This window comes from Mustelus asterias, chromosome 8 (genome assembly GCF_964213995.1).
Source record: "Mustelus asterias chromosome 8, sMusAst1.hap1.1, whole genome shotgun sequence".
In the NCBI taxonomy this organism is placed as follows: domain Eukaryota; kingdom Metazoa; phylum Chordata; class Chondrichthyes; order Carcharhiniformes; family Triakidae; genus Mustelus; species Mustelus asterias.
Window position 1 is genome coordinate 74677042 of NC_135808.1, and position 27727 is coordinate 74704768.

General features: G+C 38.6%; 1 protein-coding gene across 1 annotated transcript; it reads left to right on the forward strand.

Annotated features, from left to right (window-relative positions):
- Nucleotides 1-613: 613 nt before the first annotated feature.
- Nucleotides 614-27163, forward strand: slc71a1-1 (solute carrier family 71 member 1-1). Its single transcript, XM_078218212.1, has 12 exons — nt 614-765; nt 6966-7061; nt 8822-8884; nt 13089-13216; nt 14276-14390; nt 17801-18019; nt 18586-18699; nt 19386-19457; nt 22929-23041; nt 24154-24251; nt 24592-24755; nt 25680-27163. The coding sequence occupies exons 1-12, from the start codon at nt 685-687 to the stop codon at nt 25884-25886; spliced, it is 1470 nt and encodes a 489-aa protein (XP_078074338.1). The 5' UTR covers nt 614-684; the 3' UTR covers nt 25887-27163.
- Nucleotides 27164-27727: the final 564 nt, after the last annotated feature.

The window sequence follows — 27727 nt, forward strand, 5'->3', positions numbered from 1 at the left end:
GAACATATTTCTCAGCGACCCCTAGACTTTGAGCCTATCTCCAAACTTCTTCCGTAGGCGACTGGTCACAAGCCTTCTTTAGAATGATGAGTCATGATGTTGCATTGGCCTTCCTGATATTTCTCCATCACTTGCCTATTATGTGCAAAGCGTATTCTACTGAAATTAATGTATGTGGCTAAAATGGTGTTAGCATAACCATGTCTATGACTCCTCCACGATTTTTATTGGACAACCCATACATGAAGCAAGCTAGTTATAATAAAGCCTTCAGCAGACCGATAGACATCACAGGATCTGATGGATAGTTGATGCAACAACAGTTTGTAATTATGTAGCTCTTTTAACGTGATAAAACGTCCCGAAGTGCCTAATGTAATAGACATTGTTGTTTCGGTGCTTCGGCCCCTCTCCAGAGGGCGGTGCGGGGACACAGCACTGAAGGAGCTCCTGCCAGACTCAACTGAGTGAACCTGGATAAACCCCATGACGTCACGGTCCGGACCCGGTCAGGGGCGGGGCTTGTTCAGTCACGTGTTTGTCAGGGGCAGGCAGGGCGGGGGGGCCCCGCATCGGTCACGTGCCAGAGTCCCAGCCAATGGTGGGGTCGTGCGATCTGACGTCAACGCGGTTGCGGGGTAATGCTGTCACCATGGCGGCAGCGCGCGGCCCCGGGATGGCGCCATGATGCCCGGCAAGAAGAAGAAGCGGCTTCACCGCAGTATTATGCTGGCCAAGAAGATCATCATTAAGGACGGAGGAACGGTGAGCGGCGCTGAGGCGGGAGGGAACGGCCTGTCTGTCTTCTAGCCCACCGCAGGGGGTGGAATAACGCTCTCAGGATGGGCTTGAGGGAGCCGGGGCCTGCCTGGGCTTTCCGGCACTGGGCGGAGAGGAGTTGTCAGCAGCTTTCAGTCCGGCCTTTCTATTACTGATTATCCCGTTAACTAATGAGTCATCTTCCAACTGCAACACACACGGGTGCTCATTGCAGCAACTCCTGCCCGACCCACAACCCTCCCAAGCTCTTGTTAAGTAGAGGATTGAATCCAGTGGATGTAAAATAAAAATGTGCCCGAGTGGAAACTTTACTTGGAGCAAGCCTTACTTCGGTACTTTCCGTATCTCATTAACCTTGTATATCAAAGGCAGGCAGCATGCTCTCATGTCACAGACTCCCAAATATCTGAGACACCACCAAAAAAAAAATCAATTTTATTGCAGCTCCTTCTGAGCTGAAGTTAGGAATTAGAAAGCACAATTCTAGTCTGCAAATTTTCCTCGCCAAAAAAATCCTAATCTCACATCTGTTTACAAGACTTTGTGGGTTTGTTCAAGCAGAAGTTCGCACACAACTACAGTTTAGCAACAGAATGGTCATCCCACTGCTGTTCGTATAAAAACATATCTAATTTCAGTGAACATCACAGGATCATTATTGCCAAATTTCCAGATTTCTGACCTGCTTCAGGTTCATGGTTCAAAGACAGAGTTGGGGCCAAAAGAAGTCTGGTGGCAAGCCCACGTCAGGCAGGTGAACATTGATGGGGAGAAGAGGTTGAAGATAAGAGATGGAGGGAACAGATCATGATGATCTGATGAGACATAGACATGATTGAAGAGAGATGTGACAAAGAAAGAAAAATCTGGTGAAAGAAACAGATTAGTAATAGATACACAAAGGTCAGGGATCGAATGTAAATTACACATTTGGACTGGGGGTATACTATGAGGTAGTTCAGAGGTTTACTAGATTGATACCTGGGAAAAACAGTTTGTCTTGTGAGGAAAAGTTAGACAGACGGTTTGTTTCCACTGAAGTTTAGATGAGTGAGGGGTTACTTGACTGAAGCATATAAGGTCCTGAATGGTCTTTACAAGGTGGACATGGAGAGGATGTTTCCTCTTTTGGGGGAATCCAGAACTAGAGGGCACTGTTTTAAAATTAGGGTTTGCCCTTTTATGACAAATGAGGAGGAACTTTTTTCTGAGGGTTGTGTGACTTTGGAACTCTGCCTCAGAAGACAGTAGAGGTGAGGCCATTAAATGTTTTTAAGGCAGAGGATGATAGATTCTTGTTAAACCAGGGCATCAGAGGTTATCAGGGTAGATGGGAATGTAGAACTTCAAATACAAACAGATCAGCCATGCTCTTATCAAATGGCAGAGCAGGTTCAATGGGCTGAATGGTCTACTTCTATTTTGTATGTTTGTAACAACTATGGCATGAAAGATAGAACTGTAAATTAGCAAAACATTAATGTTCTAAAATCCTTCCTATATTATTTAGAGTTTAATTTTACCATTGCTTCTGCGTCAGAAGTGTGGTTACAGCCACACTTAATCTAAGTTAACATCAGTGAAGTGTTTAAAGTTAGTGCAGTATTATTAGTGTTGCTTCCTCGATGATGAGACATTAAACTATGACTAGTCTCTCTTCAGGTAGATGCAAAAAAAGATCCTTGACATCTTTGGAGCATTGTACAATCAAAAACAATGGAGCACTTTGCAGCATGCTAAGAACATGAAAGATGCCAAATAATAGAAGTTCGCTGCTATTTACACAAGTCAGAAAGGTTATTGATTACACATGAACTTGTTTGAATTAACTGTTGTAACTTTTGCTTGCCCCAACTTTATACCAGCATTAAAGTTGCTGATGGTTTTTGACATTTTCTCTCCATTGCAATTTAATTTGCATGGGTGGGTAGTTTGTAACGGAGGATTTAGGGAAGCTTATGTTTGAGGTAAATGTGAGTATAGGTGCCTGAAAGATTGCGAGGTGTGTGTATTAAATACATACACTTGCTTCTGGTCTGAATTAGTTTAGTTGTTTTAGTGTATGATTTTTTTCCTTGAGAGTAGGAATGCAGTTGTGAAATATCAAAAATAGGCCATGACCTATAGGCCAGAACAAGGCAAAAATGTTGGCATTTGAAGCTGCAGATGGAAAAGTGTGTGATGATTACATTGCATTCCCAGTTAAATAGACCATCTGGCTATCAATACTTGTAGCCAAAGTCAATGCATTCAAAAAGTGCTCTGCAGCTTTGTCTGATTCAGGCCTTATTGTCCTGTCCTACAATTCCCTTCTAATAGCAGATGTTTGTGTGGGATAAAAGAACATAAGAACTAGGAGCAGGAGTAGGCCAAGTATTGCTTGAACACATAGAGTTTGTTGACCCAAAACTGTTTACAATATATTTCCAACATCAAAATTAATAGTTGTGAATTTGCAGTTGATTGACAGGAAATGTTTAAGGTGGAGAATATAGATCTGATTATTTTTATATGGTTATTTGTTTTATCCTTGTTCAGAAACTTAGTAAAACTTGTTTATACTTGTGCAGTATGCCGTTTTACCAAGTTTAAAACATAACTAACATTTTCAGAGAAGTGCCTTGTGTAATGGTAACATTTCCTGGCATTTTGCAATTTTTTTGAACAAAGGTCAACCATAGTTCAGTTGGTAGCACTCTCACCTTTGGCGTTGAAGGTTGTAGTTTCAAGTCCCACTAAAGGACTGGAGCACAAAATCCAGTCTGAATCTCCGGTATAATATTGAGGCAGTGTTGGAGGTGCCATCTTTCAGGTGAGATAGAAAACTAAGGCACCATCTGCCTCCTTGGTGGGTATAAAAGATCCCATTGCACTGTGTCAAAGAAGAGCGGGGGGGATTATCCCTGGTATCCTGTCCAACATTACAAACAGATTTTCTGATTATTTTCATCTTGTTCTTTGTGAGAGCTTCCTGTCTGCGTGTTAGCTACCATGTTTCCAACATTGTGCCAGTGACTTCAAAAGTACTTCATTGGCAATAAAATACTTTGGGACAGCTGTATGCCTGCAAGCTTTTGAGGTAAAGTTGTTGGCATGCCCAGGATCACATTAGGAAAGAAACAGAGATGTTTAATCAATAAATTTTTCTGCTTTTGTTTTCTTTAATTAAAAGTTTGAACATCTAGATACTGGATTTCAGATTGTCTGTCTCGGTGGGAGTATTTGTAGTTGCTTGCATATATAGTGTGGAGATCACATTGGGCCATGTCTTGTAAATGTTTTGAATATTTTGGTAGCATTGAAAACCAGGCATGTGCGCCGGTAGTTGAAACCACTAGGATTCCAGGAAGCCCAGTGGTTGCCTTGTTTCAAAGCAATGTTTCAGTGGTTTTCTCTGTCCTGAATGACTGAAGCTTGGTTGCATTTAGTGCATTACAAACTTGGTGGAATAGCCAAAAGAAATAAAATATGATAATATCGTTACTTGAAATTTTAGTTATACTGCCACCTCAACATGGAAGAAAAATAATTGGAAGGAGTGCTTCAAAGGAGCTCAATTATTTTTCCTGATTTTTACATTTTTATATTTTGACTTAATTTACTTAAACTACTTGCTTGTGAAGCTATGTTTTGACAGAATTTGTTATGGTGGTGACATTGCTGCTAATATAATGTTCCCACAAGCAATCTGTAACATGATAAATAATGAAAACTGCTCACTCACTATTTTGGAAGGACCGGCACTCAGTGTTCCCATTACCTGCACCGTACGATTTGCTGTTCCATAAGATAGTGTATGGGGCAGACTGGCTTTGCTTTGAAGTAAAATGGAACCAGCAACATTATAAGATTGATTGCATGGTCATTTTAAACTTGATAGTTCACATGAATTTGTTTTCTGAATAAGTTAAAATCATTTTCTAGACTCAGAATGCCTTTTTACACATTCCGTATTTGCTGATCCTGTGATTAAGTGGAAGGTCCCTAATTAGGGAAGAAATTTCATCCAGCTTGGAGGTTCATTAAGGCTGCTCTCAGGATCACAACATAAGCTGTCCTTTGCTGTGTTGTACAGCATTGCACTAAGAGCTTGACATGGCAACTAATGCCTCATGCCATCTCTGAAATTCAAAATTGGCTATAATTTGGGAGAAATAGCATCTCTGATTAGAATAGTTGTTTCCAAGTCTGAGTGGTCAGAGATTAGAGTTAATGGTTCATAATATGGAAATTGCTTATTTTTAACTATGAGTTCTGACTCATTGATAGAACTCCAGCCTCTTAGTCAGAGTGTAGGTTCAAGGGTCACTCTAGAAACTTGAGCACATAATCTAGGCTGACGTATCAGTGCAGTGTTTTTAAAAGTTTATTTATTAGTGTCACAAGTAGGCTTGCATTAACACTGCAATAAAGTTATTGTGAAAATCCCCTAGAAGCCACACTCTGGCGAAGGAATGTCAAGTTGTCAGTGGCTTGTCTTTCTGACGCGATGCTGACTGACGCCCCCTCAGCCTTCTTGAGCATGTAAAGAATTTCATGGCACTATTCAAAGAAAAGTAATGAGGCTCTCCCAGTGTTCTTGTCAAGATGAATTCCTCAGACAACATCACTAAAATAGATTAGCTATTTATTTATCATATTGTTATCTGTGAGATTTTGTGCAGAAGTTGGTTGGAATGTTTTCCTACAATGCAACTGTGATAACACTGCAAAACTACTTCACTGGCTGTAAATTAGGATAATTGGAGCAGAAGTTGGCCATTTGATCCTTCAGTAAGATCATTGTTGATCCAACTGTGGTCTCAACTCCACTTTACTGTCTGGCACCCCTTAACCTTCAGCTCCCTTGTCAATCTTTAGGACTTCCTGACGACATGACAAACAATGTATGAAGGCAAGTTGTTTCTTTATTTGGGATGATAAAATTGAGGCCCATCTACTGGACACACCTTTCAGAACCAATGATGGGGTCAGGTTCTGAATGCTGTCAAAGGCAAACAGTTCACTTCCTTTAAAGCAGAGTATCAGGCACCTGTTGTCAGTGGCACATTATTATTGTAAAAGCAATAGCTACCATTACATAGTCCTTAAAAACATTATAGATTAGTGGCGATAAAAAATTAGTATTTACAAGTACCTTTTGAGAAGAATACTACATTATTCATTAAAAACCCAAATCCTCATTTTCATCACTAGCATTTACAAACACATGGGAGTAGAGAATGAGGGTATGCGCTTCTAATTGGAGGGTAAATATCCAGAGAAAAGTCAAATTAAAATTTCTGCACATGTTTCATATGTTACAATGGAGTTTCTCTGTTTAAATTTGGTCAACTATACATATAACTCTATTCTTGTGACTTTAAATTTTAGCGTGAAAAAGACTAAGAAAATTAATAATTATTTCCCAAGTGTATTACCGGGAGTATGTGCTAAATGTAACATTTTAAATTCTCAGCAGGAATACTTTTTTAATCCCATTTCCATAGCCTCTATTCCTTGCTGAAGGTTTGTTGATGCAAATCTACATCCCCTGAAACTTATGGGAGAGGCTATCCTCTACACAGTGCATGCACAATAAGCAGCAAAAAGTCTATAAAAGATTTCCCATCAGTCCAGAGGAAACCTCAGATATTTGGCAAGTAACAGCAGGGATCAAATTCAAAGAGGGGACCTACCATCGCTAACTATGTAGAAGCATTAAGGATGTGGTTACAAACGAAACCTCCACCATCCACATGCAACTTATGCGGCAGTGAACTGTGTGATCAGGCTATTTTATTTTCCTCAATCAGTAATAGGTGTTTAAGATCCATAATAAATCCAAATCAGAAGATTCCACTCAACAAATGGGAGTTTTCCAAATGTAATAACCATGCTTAGCTTCTCATGTTTTTGGCAAAGTACTGGAACATGTCGTCAACTTTGGAATTCTGTTTCTCAAAATAATGTTTAAGATTGGAAATGGCAATACCTCTGTTTGAGGACTCATTTTTGATTGTACACCATTGGAAACTTTGCAGAGGATCCAGTGAGAATGTGTGCAATAAATATTTCCAGATTACGACCTGCCATTACACAAATGATTGCTTGCCTGAGTGTTGAGTGAGGAAGGTGGTTCCAATACTCCGAAGTGATTTAACAAGAACACTTATTTATAAATGCTACCTGTTTTTTTTTTACAGCCTCAAGGAATAGGTGCACCAAGTGTATACCATGCTGTGATAGTAATATTTCTGGAGTTTTTTGCTTGGGGTCTGCTGACTGCACCTACACTAGTGGTAAGTTACATCCCGTCATGTTGCCTTGTTCAACTAGAGTGAAAATTAAAGATTTAAATATAATGGATTACTACATTTTTAGCCAGTTGATCAAACTTGTCAGGGTCCAATGAGCAATTTGGAATGAGGCTGCAAAATATAATCCATTTTTTAATGTTACTTCACAAATACAATGCTTCACAAAAATAATACGGTATGTCCTTAAAAGCTCCATCATTAAAATTTTCTGGAGGATCAGTTAATTGTTTAGGGAGTGAAAGGGAATGTACTTTGAAACAGGACAAAGTGAAGATCCTCACTCACCTCATTTGACTACAGTCGTTCTGCTTTCACACCAACGTTCTAGTGTGCGTTATTCAATATTATTGATTAAATATATTTGTCCTGTCAAGACCAATCCTGATGCAAAAACAAGTGGTCATCATTCATATCCATACTGGACAGTAACCAGTTGGCCTTGATTCCCTTGTTTAAAGTCACTATGATGCATGTACTTTCCTTTTATAATGTTCCAAATTTACAGAGGAGCTTTTGTAGATTTATGAATGAATAAAAAGCTGACCTTGAACCCATGGAAGTAAAAATAATTACAAAATGTTATTTGGAGATAGTGAATCTTCTATAATTTTTGTTGCAAAAGGCCATATCATGAAATGTATCATAATCTCAAAGGAAGCAGAACTATTGAGAAAGGGATAATATTAAAATAGATTTGTGTGTAGAGAATTACAATACAGAAATCCAATGCTGGGATCCACTGACATGTCATTAAAGCTTTACTATTGAAGTTTGATGGAATACTGTCCTGTAATTGGTTCACCATCCTTGAGCTGTATGGGGACTAGTAATTTTCCTATTAAATTGTGCTCAAGATGAAGGATATTGGTGCTAGATAAGGCATTTCTCATCAGTGTTTCAGCACTCAAGCCAGGTAAAGAACTGTCATTTGCGGAGTAAAGCTCGCTACTGTACCATATATTCCAAAGAGTACTAATGTGGCATTTGTTACATTTTCCCTACAAACTATCCTTGAATTGGTCTAAGTAACCTTACTAATAAATTCCAAATTACGAGTCCATTTAGACTGTCCAATTTCAACTTGCATAGGATTCTTGCTGAAATTGGAGACCTTTTCCTGTCCTGTATCTAAACCAAGGTCCCAGAGCTGAAAGGTCAGTGTATAACCCACTATGTCACCCAGTTCTTGATAAACAAGTATTTTTAAAATAGCTGCAAACAGAATTTCCCTCCCTATTACATTTCTTTTTATTCTTTCATGGGATGTGGACAAGATTGTCCTTGAGCAGGTGATCCACTTTCTTGAAGTTGATTTGCTGAATCTCACAACAGGACTACACTTTGGATTAGGTTGGCCTGCAACTGTTGTTAGTTATAATTTTCAATTAGTAGCCTCAGACTCATCTTTGGTAGGCTGTTTGACAGAATAAGTTGCCATATTGCTGCCATGTAGAAAATTAAGTGAAGTTTGGCTTGAAGATCTCTGGGTGTTTTATTTACATTGACTCATGCACTGAGGTCAGTTGTAATGCACCTAAGCTGCTGCCCTGGCTGGGTTTACTAACTCAGCACATGCAAAGGTTTGCACATGGCACTTTGTCTGGTGTATGTTGATGCACAAAACTAATAAGAAACAACAAGAAAGGAAGGTCCACCCAATGTAGTTTATAACCTGCAAGGTTAAAATAAACCTGTTGCAAATTTTGGACTTGATTGTAAAGAGAACTGATTTTATTTTCTAGGTCTTGCATGAGACATTTCCCAAGCATACGTTTTTGATGAATGGTTTAATTCAGGGAGTAAAGGTAAGTCTGGAATTCCTGCACATTTTTCAGTCAGTGGTTGAAATGTTCCAATAAATGTTTTTAGAACCACAGTTGTAGCTTTTTTTTGATTTTTCCTCCATCTTCTTGTTTCATATGGAGTTAGGACCAAAATGCCAATAACATACAAATCTGAGCAGGAAGAAACCAGCTGGTCTGTTATACCTACCCCACACCACAATTGCTGTTTCCTCATGACTGAACACTTCATTACCACTTCCTGTTTAAAATCCAATAGTCTTGACCCTGCTCTCGCCAGTCTGTTAAACTGGAATAATATATCAAGAGGGACAATTTCAGTCATTTAATTGTTTTATAGACTTTTAAGATCACCTCTAGATCTGCACTACTCTAAAATAAATAGATCAAGTTCTTAAGCCTATCTTCTGTAGGTGAGGTTTTTTAAACTAGGAGTCATTCTTGTAGCTCCAAGGCCACTTTATCATCCACCATGAAGGGAACCAAAAATGGATGCAGTGCATGTGGTAATGACCAGCAATCTATACAAGGGACAAAATGGTACCTTTTGATTTACACTGAACGATTATATTAATATAACCTCATACTCTGTTAGCTTTAACTACTGCTTCTCTACATTGGTCATCAACATTCATTGATCTGTGCATAATTACACCTTTTCTTTATTCTCTCAGCCCCTTTCAGAATCATTCCTGCAATTTTTAAAAATTCATTCATGGCACGTGGGCTCGGCCAACATTTATTGCCCATGAGAAGGTGGTGGTGCGCTGCAGTCCTTCTAGGTTCAGTATACCCACAGTGTTGTTTGGGTTTAGTTTTAGTTTATTTATTATTGTCACAAGTAGGCTTACATTAACACTGCAATGAAGTTACTGTGAAAATCCTCCAGTCACCACATTCCGGTGCCTGTTCAGGTACACTGAGGAAGAATTTAGCATGGCCAATGCACCTAACCAGCACGTCTTTCGGACTGTGGGAGGAAACCGGAGCACCCGGAGGAAATCCACGTAGACACAGGAATAATGTGCAGACTCTGCACAGACAGTGACCCAAGACGGGAATCGAACCCAGGTCCATGGCACTGTGAGGCAGCAGTGCTTACCACTGTGCCACCGTGCTTCCCTATGGTGGCACAGGAGGGTGCTCCAGGATTTTGCCCAGCAACAGTGAAGTAACGATGATATATTTCCAACTCAGGATGGTGAGTAGCTTGGAGGGGAACTTCTAGGTGGAGGTGTTACCATGTGGCTGTTGCCCTTTGTTGTTGGAGCCGCACTTACCCAGGCACAATGAGAGTATTCCATCACAATCCTGACTTGTGCCTTGTATATGGTGGACAGGCTTTGGGAGTCAGGAGGTGCATTACTGCCACAGGATTCTGATCTTCTATCCTGCTCTTGTAGTCACGGTATTTTTATGGCTAGTCCAGCTCAGTTTCTGATCAACAGGATAATGATTGCGGGGGATTCGGCAAAGGTAAAGCCATTGAATGTCAAGGAGCGATGGCTACGTCCTCTCTTGTTGGAGATATCATTTCCTGGCACTTGTGTGGTATGAATGTTACTTGCCACTTGTCAGCCAAGTCTTGATATTGTCCCGTTCTTGCTGCATTTGTACATGGACTGCTTCAGTATCTGAGGAGTCATAAATGGTGCTGAACATTGTGCAGTCATCCCCACTTCTGATCTTATGATGGAAGGAAGGTCATTGATGAAGCAGCTGAAGGTGGTTGGGCTTAGGACACTAACCTGAGGAACTCTTACAGTGATGTCCTGGAGCTGAGATGATTGATCCCCAGTCACCACAACGATCTTCCTTTTGTGCTAAGTATGCATCCAACCAGCAGAGAGTTTTCCCGTTGATTCCAGTTTTGCTAGGGCTCCTCGTCTGTACACTTGATCAAATGCTGCCTTGATATCAAGGGCAGTCATTCTCACCTCACCTCAGGTGTTCAGATCTTTTGTCCATGTTTGAACCAACGCTGTAATAAGGTGAGGAGCTGAGTGATCCTGATGGAACCCAAACTGAGCATCAATGAGCAGGTTATTGCAAAACAGAATAATAGCACTTTTAATGACCTCTTCCATCACTTTATTGATTATCGAGAGTAGACTGATGGGCTGACCATTGGCTGGATTGAATTTGTCCTGCTTTTTGTGTACAGCCCATGTCTGGGCAATGCCATTGCTGTAGCTACACTGGAACAGCTTGGCTTGGTGTATGGCAAGTTCTGAAACACAAGGAATATTATCAGGGCCTATAGCCTTTGCAGACCCATGATATGTATATTCTATGTTGGCCCTCTCAACATGTATGACACTGCAGTTATCCAAGTTAAATGTCATTGCCATCGTTGGTTCCACCCCCTAACACATCTAATTTTTTTTGCATTTGATTGCATTGTTTTAGGTCCCTTGGAGATTTTGTTGTCATCTGCAAAATTACTGCCCATTCTCTCAATATCACTGTCCAGATCATTAATAAAGACAGTGACTGATAGAAGATCTAGGACTGATCCCTGACACACCACTAGTAACCCACAGGCTGAACCACATTCATTAACTAGAACTTTTTTAGCTGTGGGAACAGAGCCAATTCCTAATCCACTGTATTAAATTCCTAACAATAACATGTTTTATCTGTTTTGAGCTTACGTTATCAAGCTTTTTGAACTTCCAGGGAGTCAATGTCAACTGAATTTTCTTCCTGTACCCTGGTGACTTCTCAAAAAATTGTATCAAATTTGCATTGCATGGTCTATTATTCCAGAAGTCATGTTATACATTTTTAATGCTTTCCCAGTGGTCTGTTCTTACGGTCTGTTCCAGCATATTTCCAATAATGGAGATTAAACTGGTAGGTCTGTAATTCCCTGCCACTGATCTTTTTTAAAAATGGGAACTATATGAGCTAGCTTCCAGGCAGTTAGGAACTAATCCTTGACTTAATGAACTATTATGTACATGCATACATACTGACGATCGAGACAAGATTCTCTTCTTTGCCTCCCCTTTTTCACTTTGATGCATAATTCAATTTGAAACTTAAATGAGGAATAATGTATCACCTATATTTTTTGAATTTAGTTTAACTCCAGAAAGTTCCCTGTCACTTGGTTTGTGTCTAATGAGCTTGAAGCTTTATATTTTGGTTGTTCTTTGAAGTGAACCAGCTTCTTGGCAGTCTCCTTCAGCGAGGGAACTGATGTATGTGTGCGTGTCAGAAACTCTAAGAAATGACTGGAGTTAATAAGTGCTTTTCATGTCTCTTACAAACTTTTCAATGCGCATCATGTCTCATAAATTATATTGACGTGTAATGACTGCTTTTCCATGTGTCTGCTGTGGCTCAGTTGGCAGCAAACTTGCTTCTGGGTTCAAGTCCTACTTTGAGGACTTCAGCACAACAATTGAGGCTGACACTCCAATGCAGTAGAGGGAGCATTTCACTATTGGAGGTGACATCTTTCAGATGAAATGTTAAATGAGGCTTCCTCGGCCTGCTTAGGCGGATGTAAAAGATCCCAGGGTTTGTTTTTCAAAGAAAAACAGGAGAGAGGTCTCCTTGCTTCCCAGCCATTAATCCTTCAGTCAACACCACAAAACAGATTATCTGGTCATTATCACATTATTGTTTATGGGAGTTTGCTGAATACTGCCTTGTTTCCTACGTTACAACCATAACTACACTTCAGAAAGTACTTCATTGGCTGTAAATAAAATTGATGTCCAGTGGTCATAAAGTGCTATATAAGCCTTTCTTCCATTATTCAGGCAAACAGATCCCAGAAGCACAGCAGCATGATAAATAGCTATTAATCTCTCTTTTGGTAGATGTACAACCATGTAATTGGGTATATAACACCTGATGCTGCTAGGCTGTGGCAGGGATATTTCCTTGTTTGCTGCTTCCTTACACTCGGCCCCAACTCCCACAACGTCCCAACCAGAGGTATTTACTTGAATATGGAGGTTGAACTGTATTTCAAGAATGAAATTATACAAGTTACGTAATATTCCAGCCCTGGGTTATACCAAGTCAGCAGTCGTAAATGCAAATTTGTTCTAATTTTTGGTGAGCATCTTTGAAGTAATAATTTCAAATGAAGCAGCGCAGTGGCACAAGTTAGGTGTAATATAATTTGGAAAATGTATCTCCTTGAATGGAATAAAATTGAACAAGAACTTTCTAACTTTTTCTTTGACAGGGATTGCTGTCATTCCTGAGTGCACCGTTGATAGGTGCACTTTCAGATGTGTGGGGGCGGAAGTCTTTCCTGTTGCTTACTGTCTTTTTCACATGTGCTCCCATTCCTTTGATGAAGATTAGTCCATGGTAGGTATTATCTATGTATATAGTTTGTGTACAATGAGAAAAACAATAGCTGACTAACTATCCAGTTGAAAGATAGCTGTACAACTGTTTAGTTCAAAGTTCTTGGTTAATTATAACAGTATATCTTTCTTCATTTTCACCTTCAGGAAATGCTATAGGAAATTCTGAATTGAAGGAAGGTTAACTGATTTATTTATGAACATAAATTTATTTATTTAGTAACAAGCAAATGTTTACTATGCAACCCATTTATCTTATTGTGAATACCACTCTTGTGTTTTTCTCCCCTGACGGATTAGATTAGCTCAATCAAAATATTTATAATAAAACTACACTTCAGTTATCTATTTCTACTTCGCATGGTGCTTAGGATGAAGAAATAAGTATTTATCCTTAAACATTTTTTTATGCCCAAGACTTCTGCTTTTCAAAGAATCATCATTTTTAAAAGCTTTGTGAGATTTAGGAAAATATCACGCATTTTTAGCTTACTGAGTACTTAGGATGCCCTGGAAGATATCCTAAATGCTTAAAGGAAATTGTAAGGAAAAGCAGTAAATGTGGAGCAGGAATTAACATACTTGTCTTTTTTGGAATGCATACATGTTCTAAAGCAGTAATCTTGAATAATTAACCATGGTCATTCACTACTGCCGGATAAAACTAGAGTCCTTCATGGTTTGTTGGAAGACATGTTTGATGGGTGAATGAGTCCATGGCATAATTTCATGGAATAAAAAATATTAGAGCACAAATGCCTGCCTTTCAGCCCATTTAGCCCTGTGCTAGCTCTTCACCTGGATTTAACCACTCTAATTATATTCTCCTATATTCTCCTTCCATTTCCTTGTATCATTTTTAAAATATTTATTCTATTTCCTCTTCAACAATATTTTAGTCTCTGCCTCAATAGCTGCTTGCGGTAAAGTGTTTTATACTCTAATACTCTGCATTAATTAAATTTCCTCTGACTTGTTTTTCTTTTAAATTCCTGTGACTTCAAAACACTTCCAAAAATACAAATCCTAAGTTTTTTCCGATAAAACTTTTTCCCCTCAGGTGGTATTTTGCAGTTATCTCTGTTTCCGGGGTATTTGCTGTGACCTTCTCTGTAGTATTTGCTTATGTGGCTGACATAACCCAGGAACATGAGAGAAGTATGGCCTATGGACTGGTAAGTGGAACCATGTTGTTTTATACTTTCTCTTTTTTGGCTTTTTCCCATGTTATGTGGGATAAATACAGTGCTATCTCTCCTTCATATCCATTCGAATTAACCATCATTTTTGGATTTGGTGGGTGGTTTTACAGCAGTGTACCTTTCCTGCCACTAACCCTCCCTATTTACCTGGGCTGGGGACCAGCACTGATACACACTGTCTTGCCTTCACCGGTGGCTGTGTTTTCCCGTGGCCAACAAGTCCTTGAGTGGAGCTCAAACTCCCAGCATTCCGGCTCAAAGGCAGGGGTGCCTCAGCCTGAGCTGTAGACAAGGCTTCACCACGCTGTTTTATACTATTCCAAACTAATTTAATTCAGGATACATTGACAACTGGAAGTACCTTTTATGGAAAAAACAAAAATTTTGTTCAGATTAATTAATGCGATCCAAATGGAAGCTCAATGACGACTTTCATTGGTGTGACAAAACATTTTCATTTGGATAGTATTGCACATATTGTACCGATGAAGCTGTGCCTTGGTATCAGTCATGTGATATATTGCTTCCAAAATGCTCAAGAGTATTGTTCCCTTCCAAATAAATGTCCACCATTCCTACAAGTCACTGTTTGAATCTCTCCAATCATGTTTTTGGCCTTTCCCACAAAACTAAATGGCCTGAACATAGACATTCTCTCTGACTGTGACCATCATGCATTATCCCCACTACTCCCCATCCCCACCAGCCATGACCCTCAAATCTGTATCCAACCATCGATATAGTCTACTATAATATTGCCCTGCAACATCATCCCCGTAGCTCCATTGGCCAGCTCCTTGGCACACTCTTGTTTGGTTCCTTTGATCCTTATCTGGCCATAGGCAGAGCACTTCCAGCAACAGCTTCTCTTCCCCTTCCTGCTCCGTCGCCCACTGCTGCTTCCTTGGTACCTTTCTTTTCCTCATCTACATACTGTTGCCTCTTGGCCTCATCCATAGACAAAGGATCAGTTTCTACACACACTGATGACACCCAGCTTTATTTCTCGACCACCTCCTTCAACACATCCATTGGCTTGTTTGACATCCAGTCTCAGATGAATGTTAATTTCCTGCAACTAAACATTGGAAGATTGAAACTACCCTCTTCAGCCTTTGCCAAAAGCTGTGTATTCTTTCCACTGGCTTCATCCCCCAACCTAGAGCACCCACTCAGGCTGAACCAGATTGTTCACAAGTCATATTTATCCTGTGCTGTACATCCTTTCCTGTATGTTTTCATCTCAAAGAGAAAAGATGCTTTCAGTTTTATTTTGGAACAATATTTTCCATCAAGCAGTATATCAGCAAGTTTGATCAAGGAAGCAATATGAGGACATTTGGAAAGTCAAAATGCTTATCCATCTGAGTTAGCATGGTTTTATGAAGGGCAAATCATGTTTGACTAATTTGCTAGAGTTCTTCGAAGCTGTAACAAAATGGATAATGGGGATCCTGGAGGTGTAGTATATCTGGACTTCCAGAAGGTATTTGAGAAGGCGCCACACAAAAGGTTAATTCACAAGGTTAGATCACATGGGATTAGGGGTAATTTATTAGCTTGGATAGGTGACTGGCTGATGGACAAAAGACAGAGATTCGGGATAAAAAAAAAATTTCTGGGTGGCAAGAAGTAACTAGTGAGGTGCCACAGGGTTCGTCCTTGGGCCCCAGCTATTTACAATCTATATTAATGACTAGGATACAGGGATAGGAGGCTCTATAGCCAAATTTGTAGATGACCACAAAAATAGGTGGGATGGTAAGTTGCAATGAGGAAATAAGAACCTTACAAATGGATATAGATAGGTTAGGAGAGTGGGCCAAAATGTGGCAGATGGATATTAACGTGGATAAGTGTGAGGTCATGCATTTTGGTCGGAAAAATGGGAAGGCGACTTATTATGTAAATAGGGAGAGACTTCGGAGCGCTCCAGTGCAGAGAGACCTGGGTGTCCTCATTCATGAGTCACAGAAAACTAGCATGCAGGTACAGCACATAATAAAGAAAACAAATGGAATGTTGGCATTTATAGCTAAAGGAATAGAATATAACGGTAAGGAAATATAGTTGCAACTATACAAGACATTGGTGAGACCACACCTGGAGCATTGTGCACAGTTTTAGTCCCCTTATTTGAGGAAAGATGTAGTGGCATTGGAGGCAGTTCAGAGGAGGTTCACTAGATTGATTCCAGATATGAGGGGTTTATCGTATGAAGAAAGATTGAACAATTTAGGCCTATACTCTCTGGAATTTAGAAGAATGACAGCAGATCAAATTGAGGTTTACAAGATGATAAAAGGTATGGATAAAGTAGACATGGAGCTGATGCTTCCCCTTGTGGGGCGTTCTAGGACGAGAGGTCATAGTTTTAGGGTAAGGGGTAGCAAATTTAAAACAGAGTTGAGGAGAAACTACTTCACCTAAAGGGTTGTGAATCTGGAATTTGCTACCCCAAAGTGCGGTGGATGCTGGAACAGTGAGTAAATTTAAGGAGGAATTAGACAGATTTTTAATTGGTAATGGGTTGAAAGGTAATGGAGAGAAGGCACGAAAATGGGGATGAGAAGCATATCAGCCATGATCGAATGGCAGAGTAGACTCGATGGGCTGAATGGCCTAATTCTGCTCCAATATCTTATGAACTTATAAGTTAGAACAGCATCTGTACAGAGAGAAACAGAATTAAAGTTTCAAGTTGATGATGTGTTTTGTCAAAACTGGAAATAGTAAGAGATTTAGCAGGTTTTAAGCAAATACAGAGGCAAAGAAAGTGGAAGGAGACGAACAGAAGGTAAGGTCTGTGATGGAGCGGAAGGCAAGAAAGATTAGTTACCAAAAGGGATGATGGTAATGGAACATGTAATGAAACAAAATATGAATTGAGCAAAGATGTTATGCAGAATCATCACAGCTGCTGCCCAAAAAAGAGGGGGTTTCTCCATCCCACTCTGCCCTCCGTCTCCGACTAATCCAGTGAAGCTGAATGTAAGCTCAAGGAATAGCATGTCATCTTTCGATTAGGCATTTTACATCCTTTCAGACTTAATCCTCCCAACAATTGCAGGTCATAAAATGTCCCCATTTTTTTTCCCCGGACTCTGCTGTTGGGGATGATTCTGACTGCTGAGTATTTCTAACATGTATTACTTTCATTTAAAATTTCCAGCATCCATGTTATTTTGCATTTGTTTCCCTATGTTTTATTTTCTCAAAATAATTGATTACAAACTAAGGAAAGCAATCTTCCAGTAATAATTGATGCTAAGACTAAAATAGCTTTTAAAAATTCCAAGGTTTGCTGTTCTTGGTACTGTCTTTCTCTTACAACATATTAAATTTTTCACAAGAGTAATTATTATTTTCTTCATGATTACTAGGTTTCAGCCACATTTGCTGCAAGCTTGGTTACCAGCCCAGCCATTGGTGCATATCTTGGTCGAATTTATGGGGACAGTCTTGTTGTTATTCTTGCTACAGCAATTGCTCTTCTGGATATCTGTTTTATATTGGTGGCTTTACCAGAATCTCTCCCTGAAAAAATGCGACCTGCTTCTTGGGGAGCTCCCATCTCCTGGGAGCAAGCTGACCCATTTGCAGTAAGTGTGACATAGATGGTGCGTTATAAGTTCAAGGTTTTTGAATTAGTATGGAAATTTCAAACATACCCTAATATTGAATCTATAACTTCTCCCAAATTAATTTTTACCAGGTTTCTTGATTGTATTAATACACAACTTTAACTGGAACCACTTACTGTTCTGTATGTGGGACCATATGTTTTATTCATTACCTTTTTTGACTTGTCAAGCGGCTGATGATTTGACTTATGTTAATTTGACCATTTTCACATCTGTTAATCAAGCTATTAGGAAAGACGGACAGTTCTGCTTAGTCAGTAGTCTCTTTGAGTTTTATTTGTACCACGATTTATAACACAAAAGTATAAAATAGTGTTGCTGAAAAGCCTTGAAGTAATCTTCCTCTTTGCTACACTTGGCATAATATTATACATTTTAAAAGATTATGGTATTTTGCTCTGCTGTAGCTACATGTATAATCAAAACTAATTAGTTTTCAAATTCAGGAGCAAAATAAAAGTGGCTTCTTTGATCTCAATGTTCTGCTGATGCTCACGCAGGTAAATATTTGTTTTTACCCACAGTCCCTCAAGAAAGTTGGCCAAGATTCAACAGTTCTACTTATCTGCATTACTGTTTTCCTTTCCTATCTGCCAGAAGCGGGCCAGTATTCCAGTTTTTTTCTTTACCTTGGGCAGGTATGAATAACATTTGGGAAACCTTATGGTTTTTACAATTTTCAGAGAACAGTCAAACAAAAGTTTGGTATTGGCTTCATTAAATATATGTTGCATTTAGAGCAGGCAGTTAACCAGATGAAGATTACTTTGGTAGGAATAGTAGACTATTGCAACAAGTTTCTGCTCAATGTTTAGTGCTAGAGTTTTAGGTATCCATTTGACCTTATTTTAGCAGTCATCAGTGTGTTCTAAATTAATTTAAATTTTGTACTAAAAGTTTTTTTTGCTTTCAAAATTGGGTATATGCTTTCATTAGCTTCTGCTTAATGGGAGATTTTTGGATACAGTAGGAAGGAGCAAGTTTACACACAATAATTATAATGTCATTTAATAAACTGCCTATTTTTTTGCTGTAATTTTTAAGAGCAAATGCTATTTACTGAATGTAGTTTTTTGTGTTTGCATAATTAACAAAGAATGTAGCATTCTTCAAATGATATTAGCTTCAGTTGATTATATTTGATTTATTACTGGGATTTGCTTTCGCTAAATGCACAAAATTCTACAGCAAATGAATAGTTTTATTTAATTTAAAAGATTAGCAACAATGCCATTTTATAACTTTAATAAATTATAGTTAAAATACATTTAGATATATCAGATTGAAAACAACAGTACATTAAATGTTTTTGCTGCTTTGATAGGTCATGAAATTCTCATCCGAAAGTGTAACAGCCTTTATAGCTGTCCTTGGAATCCTATCCATTATTGCACAAGTAAGTATTTGGTTAGTCTCATGTGGTACTTGAAGAATTCCCACATCCCACAATCCCTTTCTTTACTTCACATACTATAGGTAACCATGCTGCATTTTATTAGACTGGCTCTTGTAAAATACTGATGCAAATTCTTTCCATGTTCACAGTGAAATGAAGTGCACCTGGGTCCTATGATCTGAAATATTTGCCTTCATACATGCAAAAGAATGAGAGTAATTAATACCATTTCCCAAAATATTGCCCCCTCCATACTTACTTTGTTCCAGCTTAAAATTAGTAAGCAAATTTATTTGCAAGAAATATAATTATAGATAGGCAAAATAATATAGCAGGAGTCTATAAATACGAAGATTTAGAAAACAAAGATTCAGTTGGAGCACAGTACTTTAAATATTTTTCTTCTGAGAGTATTTCTTATTGTGTGTAATAATCTGCAAGGCTATGGGAGATAAAAGTGTAAGGAGAAGGTAGGAGTACAGGTTAATGATGAGGCTACTTGTTACCAGATAATGAAAGGGACAGAGCGTGTGAACGTCATATTACACCAGGGAATCATACAAGAGTAGGGAACATTAATAAAAGGATAAACCTAAAGGCTTTGAATTCGAATCAGCGTAGCATTCGGAATAAAATTGAGTTAACAGCACGAATAGAGACACAGGGATATGATTTGATGGCAATTCCTGAGACATGGTTACAAGGAGAGCAGGTCAGGGAGTTGAATATCCAAGGGATAGACAGAAAGGAGAAGGAGGTGGTTTAGCTTTGTTAGTGAAGGAAGGGATCAGTGCTGTAGTGAGAAATGATATTGGCACTGGAGATCAAGATGTAGAATCAACCTGTAGAAATAACAAGGGAAAGAAGCTCCTGGTGGGAGTAATCTATATGTCTCCTGATGGTAGGATGTCCACAGTAGGACAGTATAAACTAAAAAATACAGGGGGCTTATGAAAAAGGTATGACAATAATGATGGGTGATTTTAATGTAGACTGGATTAATCAAATTGGCAAGGGTTACCAAAAGGAGAGTTTATAGAGTGTATTAGAAATTGTTGGAACAATATGTTGCCGAACCAGCCAGAAAGCAGGCTGTTTTGGATTTAGTATTGTGTTATGAGATGGGATTAATTAATGATCACGTAGTAAAGGATCCTGTAGGGAAGAGTTATCATTGCATGCTTGAATTTCCAATTCAGTTTGAGGGCAATAAAATTGAGTCTCACACAAGTGTTCTGGTGTTAAACCAAAGTAATTGCATAGACATGAGGACACACTCGGCCCTACTGGATTGGGCAAAAGGACTAAAAGGTAAGACAGTTAATGAACAGTGGCAGATATTTAAGGAGTTATTAAATTCTTCCCATCTAAAATAAATTCCAGAGAGGAAGAAAGATTGTAAATTGGGATATACATCTGTGGCTAAGCAAGGAGGTTAAAGATAACATAAAGGCAAAAACTGAGGCATATCATATTGCAAAGGTCAGTGGCAGGCTGGAGATTTGGAAAACTTTTAAAGACTAAGAGAGGGTTATTAAAAAGGGTAATAAAAAAAAAGCAAAAGTAAACTATGAAAAATCTAGTGCAAAATATAAAAACAGATAGCAAAAGATTCTATAAGTATATATAAAGGAAGAGAATAGCTAAAGTCAACGTTGGTCTCTTAAAGGACGAGACTGAGGAGTTAATGATGAGGAACACAGAAATGGCAGAGACACTAAATCAATATTTTGCCTCGGTTTTCACAGCGGAGGACACTAGAACCATCCTAATAGTAACAGGTATTGCAGAGGTTGTTGAAAAGAAGAAACTTAAAACAAAGGTATTGAGCAAGCTATTGGGATTAAAAGTGGACAAGTCCCCAGGGTCTGATGGTCCACGTCCTGGGATCTTAAAGGGAGTGGCAGCTTGGATAATGGAGGCATTGGTGATAATATTCCAAAATTCTCTGAATTCTGGAAAGGTTCCAGTGGATTGTAAAAAGGCTAATGTAATGCCCTTATTCAAAAAGGAAAAAGGCAGAAAGGAGAAAACCATAGACCAGTTAGTTTAATGTCATGCTGTTGGGAAACTGTTGGAATCCGTTATTAAGGACGTTTGGAAAGTCAAAATGCAATCCAATAGAGTCAGCATGTTTTTATTTAGAGTAAATTGTGTTTGACTAATTTGCTGGAGTTCTGTGAAGATTTAACAAGCAAAATGGATAATGGGGTCCTGTAGATGTAAGGTATTTGATAAGGTGCCACACAAGGTAAGATCCTATGGGGTTGGTGGTATTATACTAGTTTGGAAGAGGATTGGCAACCAACAAAAAACAGAGTGGGGTTAAATGGGTCTTTTTCTGATTGGCTAAATGTAACTAGTGGTGTGTCACAGGGTCCTTGGACCCCAACTATTTATAATCTATATTAATGACTTGGATTCAGGGGTAGAATATACTATAGTCAAATTTGCAGATGACACTAAAATAGGTGGGATAGTAAGCTACAATGAGGAAGTAAGAAATTTATGAATTTGATATGGAAAGGTTAGGTGAGTGGGCCAAATTTGGCAGATGGAATTTAATGTGGATAAGTGTAAGGTTATGAATTTTGGGCGGAGGAATAAAAGGGAATTTATAATTGAAATAAGAGGGATCTGGGTGTCCTTGTGCGCGAATCGCAGAAAGTTAGCATGTAGGTGCAGCAGGTAATAAGGAAGGCAGATGGAATTTTGGCATTCATTGCTAATGTAAGAGTATAAAAGTAGGGAGGTGCTGTTGCAACTGGGCATTGGTGAGACCGTATCTGGAGTACTGCACACAATTTTGGTCCCCTTACTTGAGGAAGGATGTAAATGTCTCAGAGGCAGTTCAGATAAGGTTCACTAGATTGATTCCAGGGGATGAAGGACTTATCTTATGAAGACAGATTGAGCAGTTTAAGTCTGTGAAAGTTCAAATATTTGCAAAATTGGCAAATTCTGGCCAAACATTCTGGAGTTATTTTCATAGAACCATAGTATCAAAGAAAATGAAAACGACTGGTTATGGGATGCTCTGACTCCAAATCTTGAAGTTTCTGCTATTATTTTAAAATCATTCTATGCCTCACATAACGTCCTTCGACTTTCCCATTGCAATCTGCTGCAGCCATATGTTCCTGTGTGCATAGTTCTGATATTAGCATTCTCCTTCTTTCCTAGTCCTTTTGCAATACCATTGGCTGTTTTTCTCAGCTACTACACCCTTTCCCTCTGGAACTCCACCTTTAATTCATTTTGTCTTGACACTTCCCTACTTTTAGAATCTCTGAAAAACACTGCTATCTTGAACGGTGCCTTTGCTTTCTCCCCAGCCTTATCCATTTGCTCTTTTCCGCTCCTGAATAACATTCTCCAATGTGTTCCTGTGCTTGAGTAGTATTCAAGAAATGTAATATGTTGAAAGTGTTGACCCAACAAAAATTCTAAATGTTAACTCTTTTTTTTCAGACAGCAGTCCTGAGTTTGCTGATGAGATCCATTGGGAACAAAAACACTATTCTGCTTGGTCTGGGGTTCCAGATGTTACAATTGGCTTGGTATGGCTTTGGCTCTGAGCCTTGGTATGTAATCTGAATCTTTTACTTATCCTTATATATCCTTTAAATGGACCCTGAATACTGTGTTGGGAATAATCCTTTATTTATATTTTTCTAACCACAGCATGTTTAAATGGAAATTGATTATTACTATGGAAATGTAACCTTTTTTTTATCTAAAGCTGATATTATTCTATTTCAAGTAGTGTTAATTTATTTTTGTATGTATGGAATTTGTTGTAATTTATATTGTGACAATACAAATTGTATTTACTTTCTGGTGTGTCCTGTACCATTGTCTCTAAGGTTAATGGGTAACTTTTTAGTTGATACAGTCAAGAAATATTAGATGTGGCACAGTGGTTAGCACTGCTGCCTCACAGCGCCTGAGAGACCTGGGTTCAATTCCGACTTGGGTCATTGTCTGTGTGGGTTTCCTCGGGTGCTCTGGTTTCCTCCCACAATCCAAAAATGTGCAGGTTAGGTGCATTGGCTATGCCAAATTCTCCCTCCATGTACCCGAACAGGTGCCGGAGTATGGCGAGTAGGGGATTTTCACAGTAATTTCATTGCAGTGTGAATGTAAGCCTACTTGTGAATAATAAACTTTAAAACGATATTGAGGTGGAAACAGTGTTAATTTTATACAATAGAATTATTTCTGTTACCATGAAGTTACAGTATGGAAATAGCCTGTTAAACCCATTCGGTGTTGTTTACCCAGCACTGGGAAATTGGGGTGAGCAACTCCTGGTTAAAAATTGAAGGGGCACTTTGACACGAGCCTGAGCCTATAGGAGCATTGGGTGGAGAGTGGGGTCGTGCTGCTAGAGCTTTAGGAACAGGAGGCAGCTGCTGTACCAGTTGCTGACCCCTCTCTGGGAATGGGATAGCAAACTACCACCGAAAGGGGATCGCGGTTCACAAAATTCACTGCTGTAGAATACAGGACAAAACAATCACCCGGATGGAAATTAACGCAGGACGACCGGACCTAATATTTTATGGGATGGCTAGTTACCCTATGGGAAATAGTCTGCATTCCAAGTGCCCTATCTGTTTCAATACTTTTTTTATCCTCTTTCCTTCAATATTGTGGAGCCTGACTATGTAACATTAATGTGCACTGACTGTAGGATGATGTGGGCAGCAGGAGCAGTGGCAGCCATGTCCAGCATTACTTTCCCAGCTGTGAGTGCATTGGTGTCAAGGAATGCTGATCCAGATCAACAAGGTAAAGCTTCTCCTTTCACAGGAACCAGTACTGAGTTCTAATTTATATTTAATATCTGCTATTTTTCATCATGCAGCAAAATTTCACATTTCGTTATAAATGCAAAACATTTTTTAATGAAAAAGGAATCTATGCTCTGATTTCCAGTTGATCTTGGCTCAGATTACAAGCAGCTACCTTTATCTGGACTACCACAGGGAATTGTTCAACAATGGCACTAAAATGTTAATCTGTAATATAATAGCGGTTAAGAGAATCAAACTCTGTTTATAATTGAGAAATAATGTTTCTTTTGAACTTCCAAGTTTGAACATGAACTAAAATTTACAATTGTTTATAGGTGTTGTTCAAGGAATGGTCACAGGAATTCGAGGGCTGTGTAATGGCCTAGGGCCAGCACTCTATGGATTTATATTCTATATTTTTCACGTGGAGCTAAATGAAGTACCAGAGAATGATGCTGGGTCACCTGACAGTAGGAAGGCAGATAGTCATTCTCAGCAGGTAAGGTGTGGGTATTTACCAGGTCTTTACTTGGCAACTTGCTTTAAGTGCTAATTCTGTAATGCTAAAACTGTGATCATCTGTAGTTAGTTCTTATATTCTGACATCGCTCAATAAGTGAGAATATAAGTTAAATTGGATGAAAGAGGCAGATCTTGTCACAGGTATATTTTATTTTCCTTTGTGCACATGTACAGTATGTAGATGAGCACTTCAAATTCATATCCACTAAACAAGAACATTAATTTACACATGGCATTTAAGTGCCTCAAATGTGCTGACCTGCAGTGAACTTGTTTGAGAAATCTGCCACTTGGCAGTGGTAACTGGAGATTTTTTTTTATATCGGATCTTCTCTGAACTCCACTAGGTTTTCAATTTGTGTTTCTGAAAGGCCATTGCAAAAATTAGACAAACCTGAACAAAAATTTCAAGATTTTAACCTTTATTTCACCACAAATGAGTTTACTTGAAAGAATAGAAGTTTACTCATCAAGTAGCAGCCCTTTCATCCTGCCTTGTGTGTCAAAAATTGTCTACACTTAGGACTGGTGCTGGTTTGCAGCAACCTAGTAGTATACCAATTGCTTTTAAGGTAGAAAACATGTTCAAAGTTTTTTTAAAGATAGAGTATCAGTTCCAGGTTATTTCAGAAGTCATTCGGTTTCTGTATTCGTCTGGTTTGTGTCATTTCTGTTGCTGGGTATTTGAAATTTTTTTTGGCTAGCTGATGGTGTCAGAAGATCCCTGGGAGACTCAGTATTTAGAAGGGGATCATTCACAGATATTCAAAATCATTGGATTAAATAGCAAAAAAAGTAAACTGGATGAATAAGAATGGAGACGAGGAAGTGAAGATTAGAAAAGTGGTGTTTAATTTTTTTTTGTTTGCATTGTATTAAATATTTTCCTTTTTTCTTTCAGGGTTCGATAATTCCTGGACCACCCTTTTTATTTGGAGCATGCTCAGTATTGCTGGCTTTGCTTGTTGCCTTGTTCATCCCAGAATATAGAAACTTGGCTCTAAGATCTAGCAATTGGAAGAAACATGCTAGTAGCCATGGCCATCCACACAGTCCACAGGTCACTGCCGATGCCAAAGAACCTCTACTTCAGGACACAAGTGTATGACAACGCGATGTAGTTTGTTCTAGTACCCACAGTGAACTCTGATGAACACTTAAAAGACTGTGGTGTTGGCCTATAAAACAATCCAGGAATCTGGGCATTGCCACTCAGGATTGTGTTGATCCCTTCAAGATGACAGACTTGTTGCTGAAATGCAATTATATCAGGTCTACATAGAATTTTCAGAAACAGATTTAAGTATTTACTAGAAAGCTTCCCAGGGATTGTTTTATTGAGGATTTCGGAGGACCTTGTGACATGGCTAAAAGTGCATTTTGTGCCATGTAAAAAAAATTATAAAAAGTGTAGTTCTGCTTTATTTAAAGATGTAATGAATATTAGTGACTGATCTAGCTCAAACTGTGGTCACTCCATACTTCGATGCTGAAGGTGTTTTGCTATATATGAGTTTAGACCAATCCTATGTCCCAGTGGGACAAATAAGGAGAATTTGTACAGCGTCCATTTTAAGCATTATTTTGGAAACAAGGGTGGTTAAATACTTAAGCCTTAAATGTAGAAGCACTTGAACAGAAATTGAAAGCTGGTTGCCAGTTTATTTGTAAGAAAAAGTATTCAAGGCAGCATGATAATTAAGATATAAAATCAAAACATTGCATGTGGTATTTTCTTTTCAGTATTTACACAAGATATACATCAAATGAATTTTTAAGCAAGCTTTGAGAGTTCAGCTATTTCATTCAGCCACTTCATCTCAAGTATCATGTTAATGAGAATATTTCAGACTGGGATTGGTGCTGGAATGCCTTACTGTCACAGACAGTGAAACGTGTACTCCATTTCAACTTTCTCAGCAAGCTAGCCTAAAAGGCAGTTTGTCCTAAAAATGCTGGTAGTTTTGGATGTTTGCCAGGAGCACTGTTATTGATGGGTTTTGCCATTTAAATACAAACATTTTGAATACCACCCTTTCTATGCCTTTTGAAATTGTTTTCTATTCTTTTTATAGCTGTTGTAATGAGTAATATTTATTTAACTTCAAACCAAGTTGTATTGATCAAAACATATAACTTTGTTTTGTATGTTTAATGTCATTTTCAAGGCTGTATGTTAAAATGTCCTCTTAATTTAGTGGCCTTTTAGCAATATGATCCATTTTGTGATAAAAGTTAATCACAGTACCAAATTTGCAACATTGGCAGACATCAACCTTCTTAAATTGCCTGAGTCATTATTTGAAATGTAACAGTGTACTGCTTTGTATAAAATAATGTCAATACATTTATAAAGTAACTCCTGAAAAATTCATTTCATTGTGTTATTTTGCTTAATGCCTTGTTTTATTGATTGGATTTATTGTCACGTATTAGTATAGTGAAAAATATTTCTTATGGCCATCAGATTCAGTAAGCTCAAATGTAAATATTTTAAGCATTTATCATTTATAACTTTACATTTTAAAATATGAATTGTCCAAGGTAAACAGGTCCCTCAAAAATGCAATGCAATTTCAAAACTTGAATCTTTTTTACATTTTGATATCTAATCTAAAATGAAAGCCATTCACAGCTCACTGCTCTGTCATGCTGTACCATTGTTTAGACTAAAGGTCTAATGATGACCACAAAACCATTGTGGATTGTCATAAAAACCCAGCTGGTTCACTAATGTCCTTTAGGGAAGGAAATCTGCTGTTCTTACCTGGTCTGGCCTAGATGTGACTCCAGACCCACAGCAATATGGTTGACTCTTAACTGCGCTTAAGGATGGGCGATAAAAGCTGGCCCAGCCAGCGACGCCCACATCCCAAGAATGAATTTAAAAAAAGATAAATTTGTTCTTTTTTCACAGAACTGCTAAAGAGTACACTACAGCCAAACTTA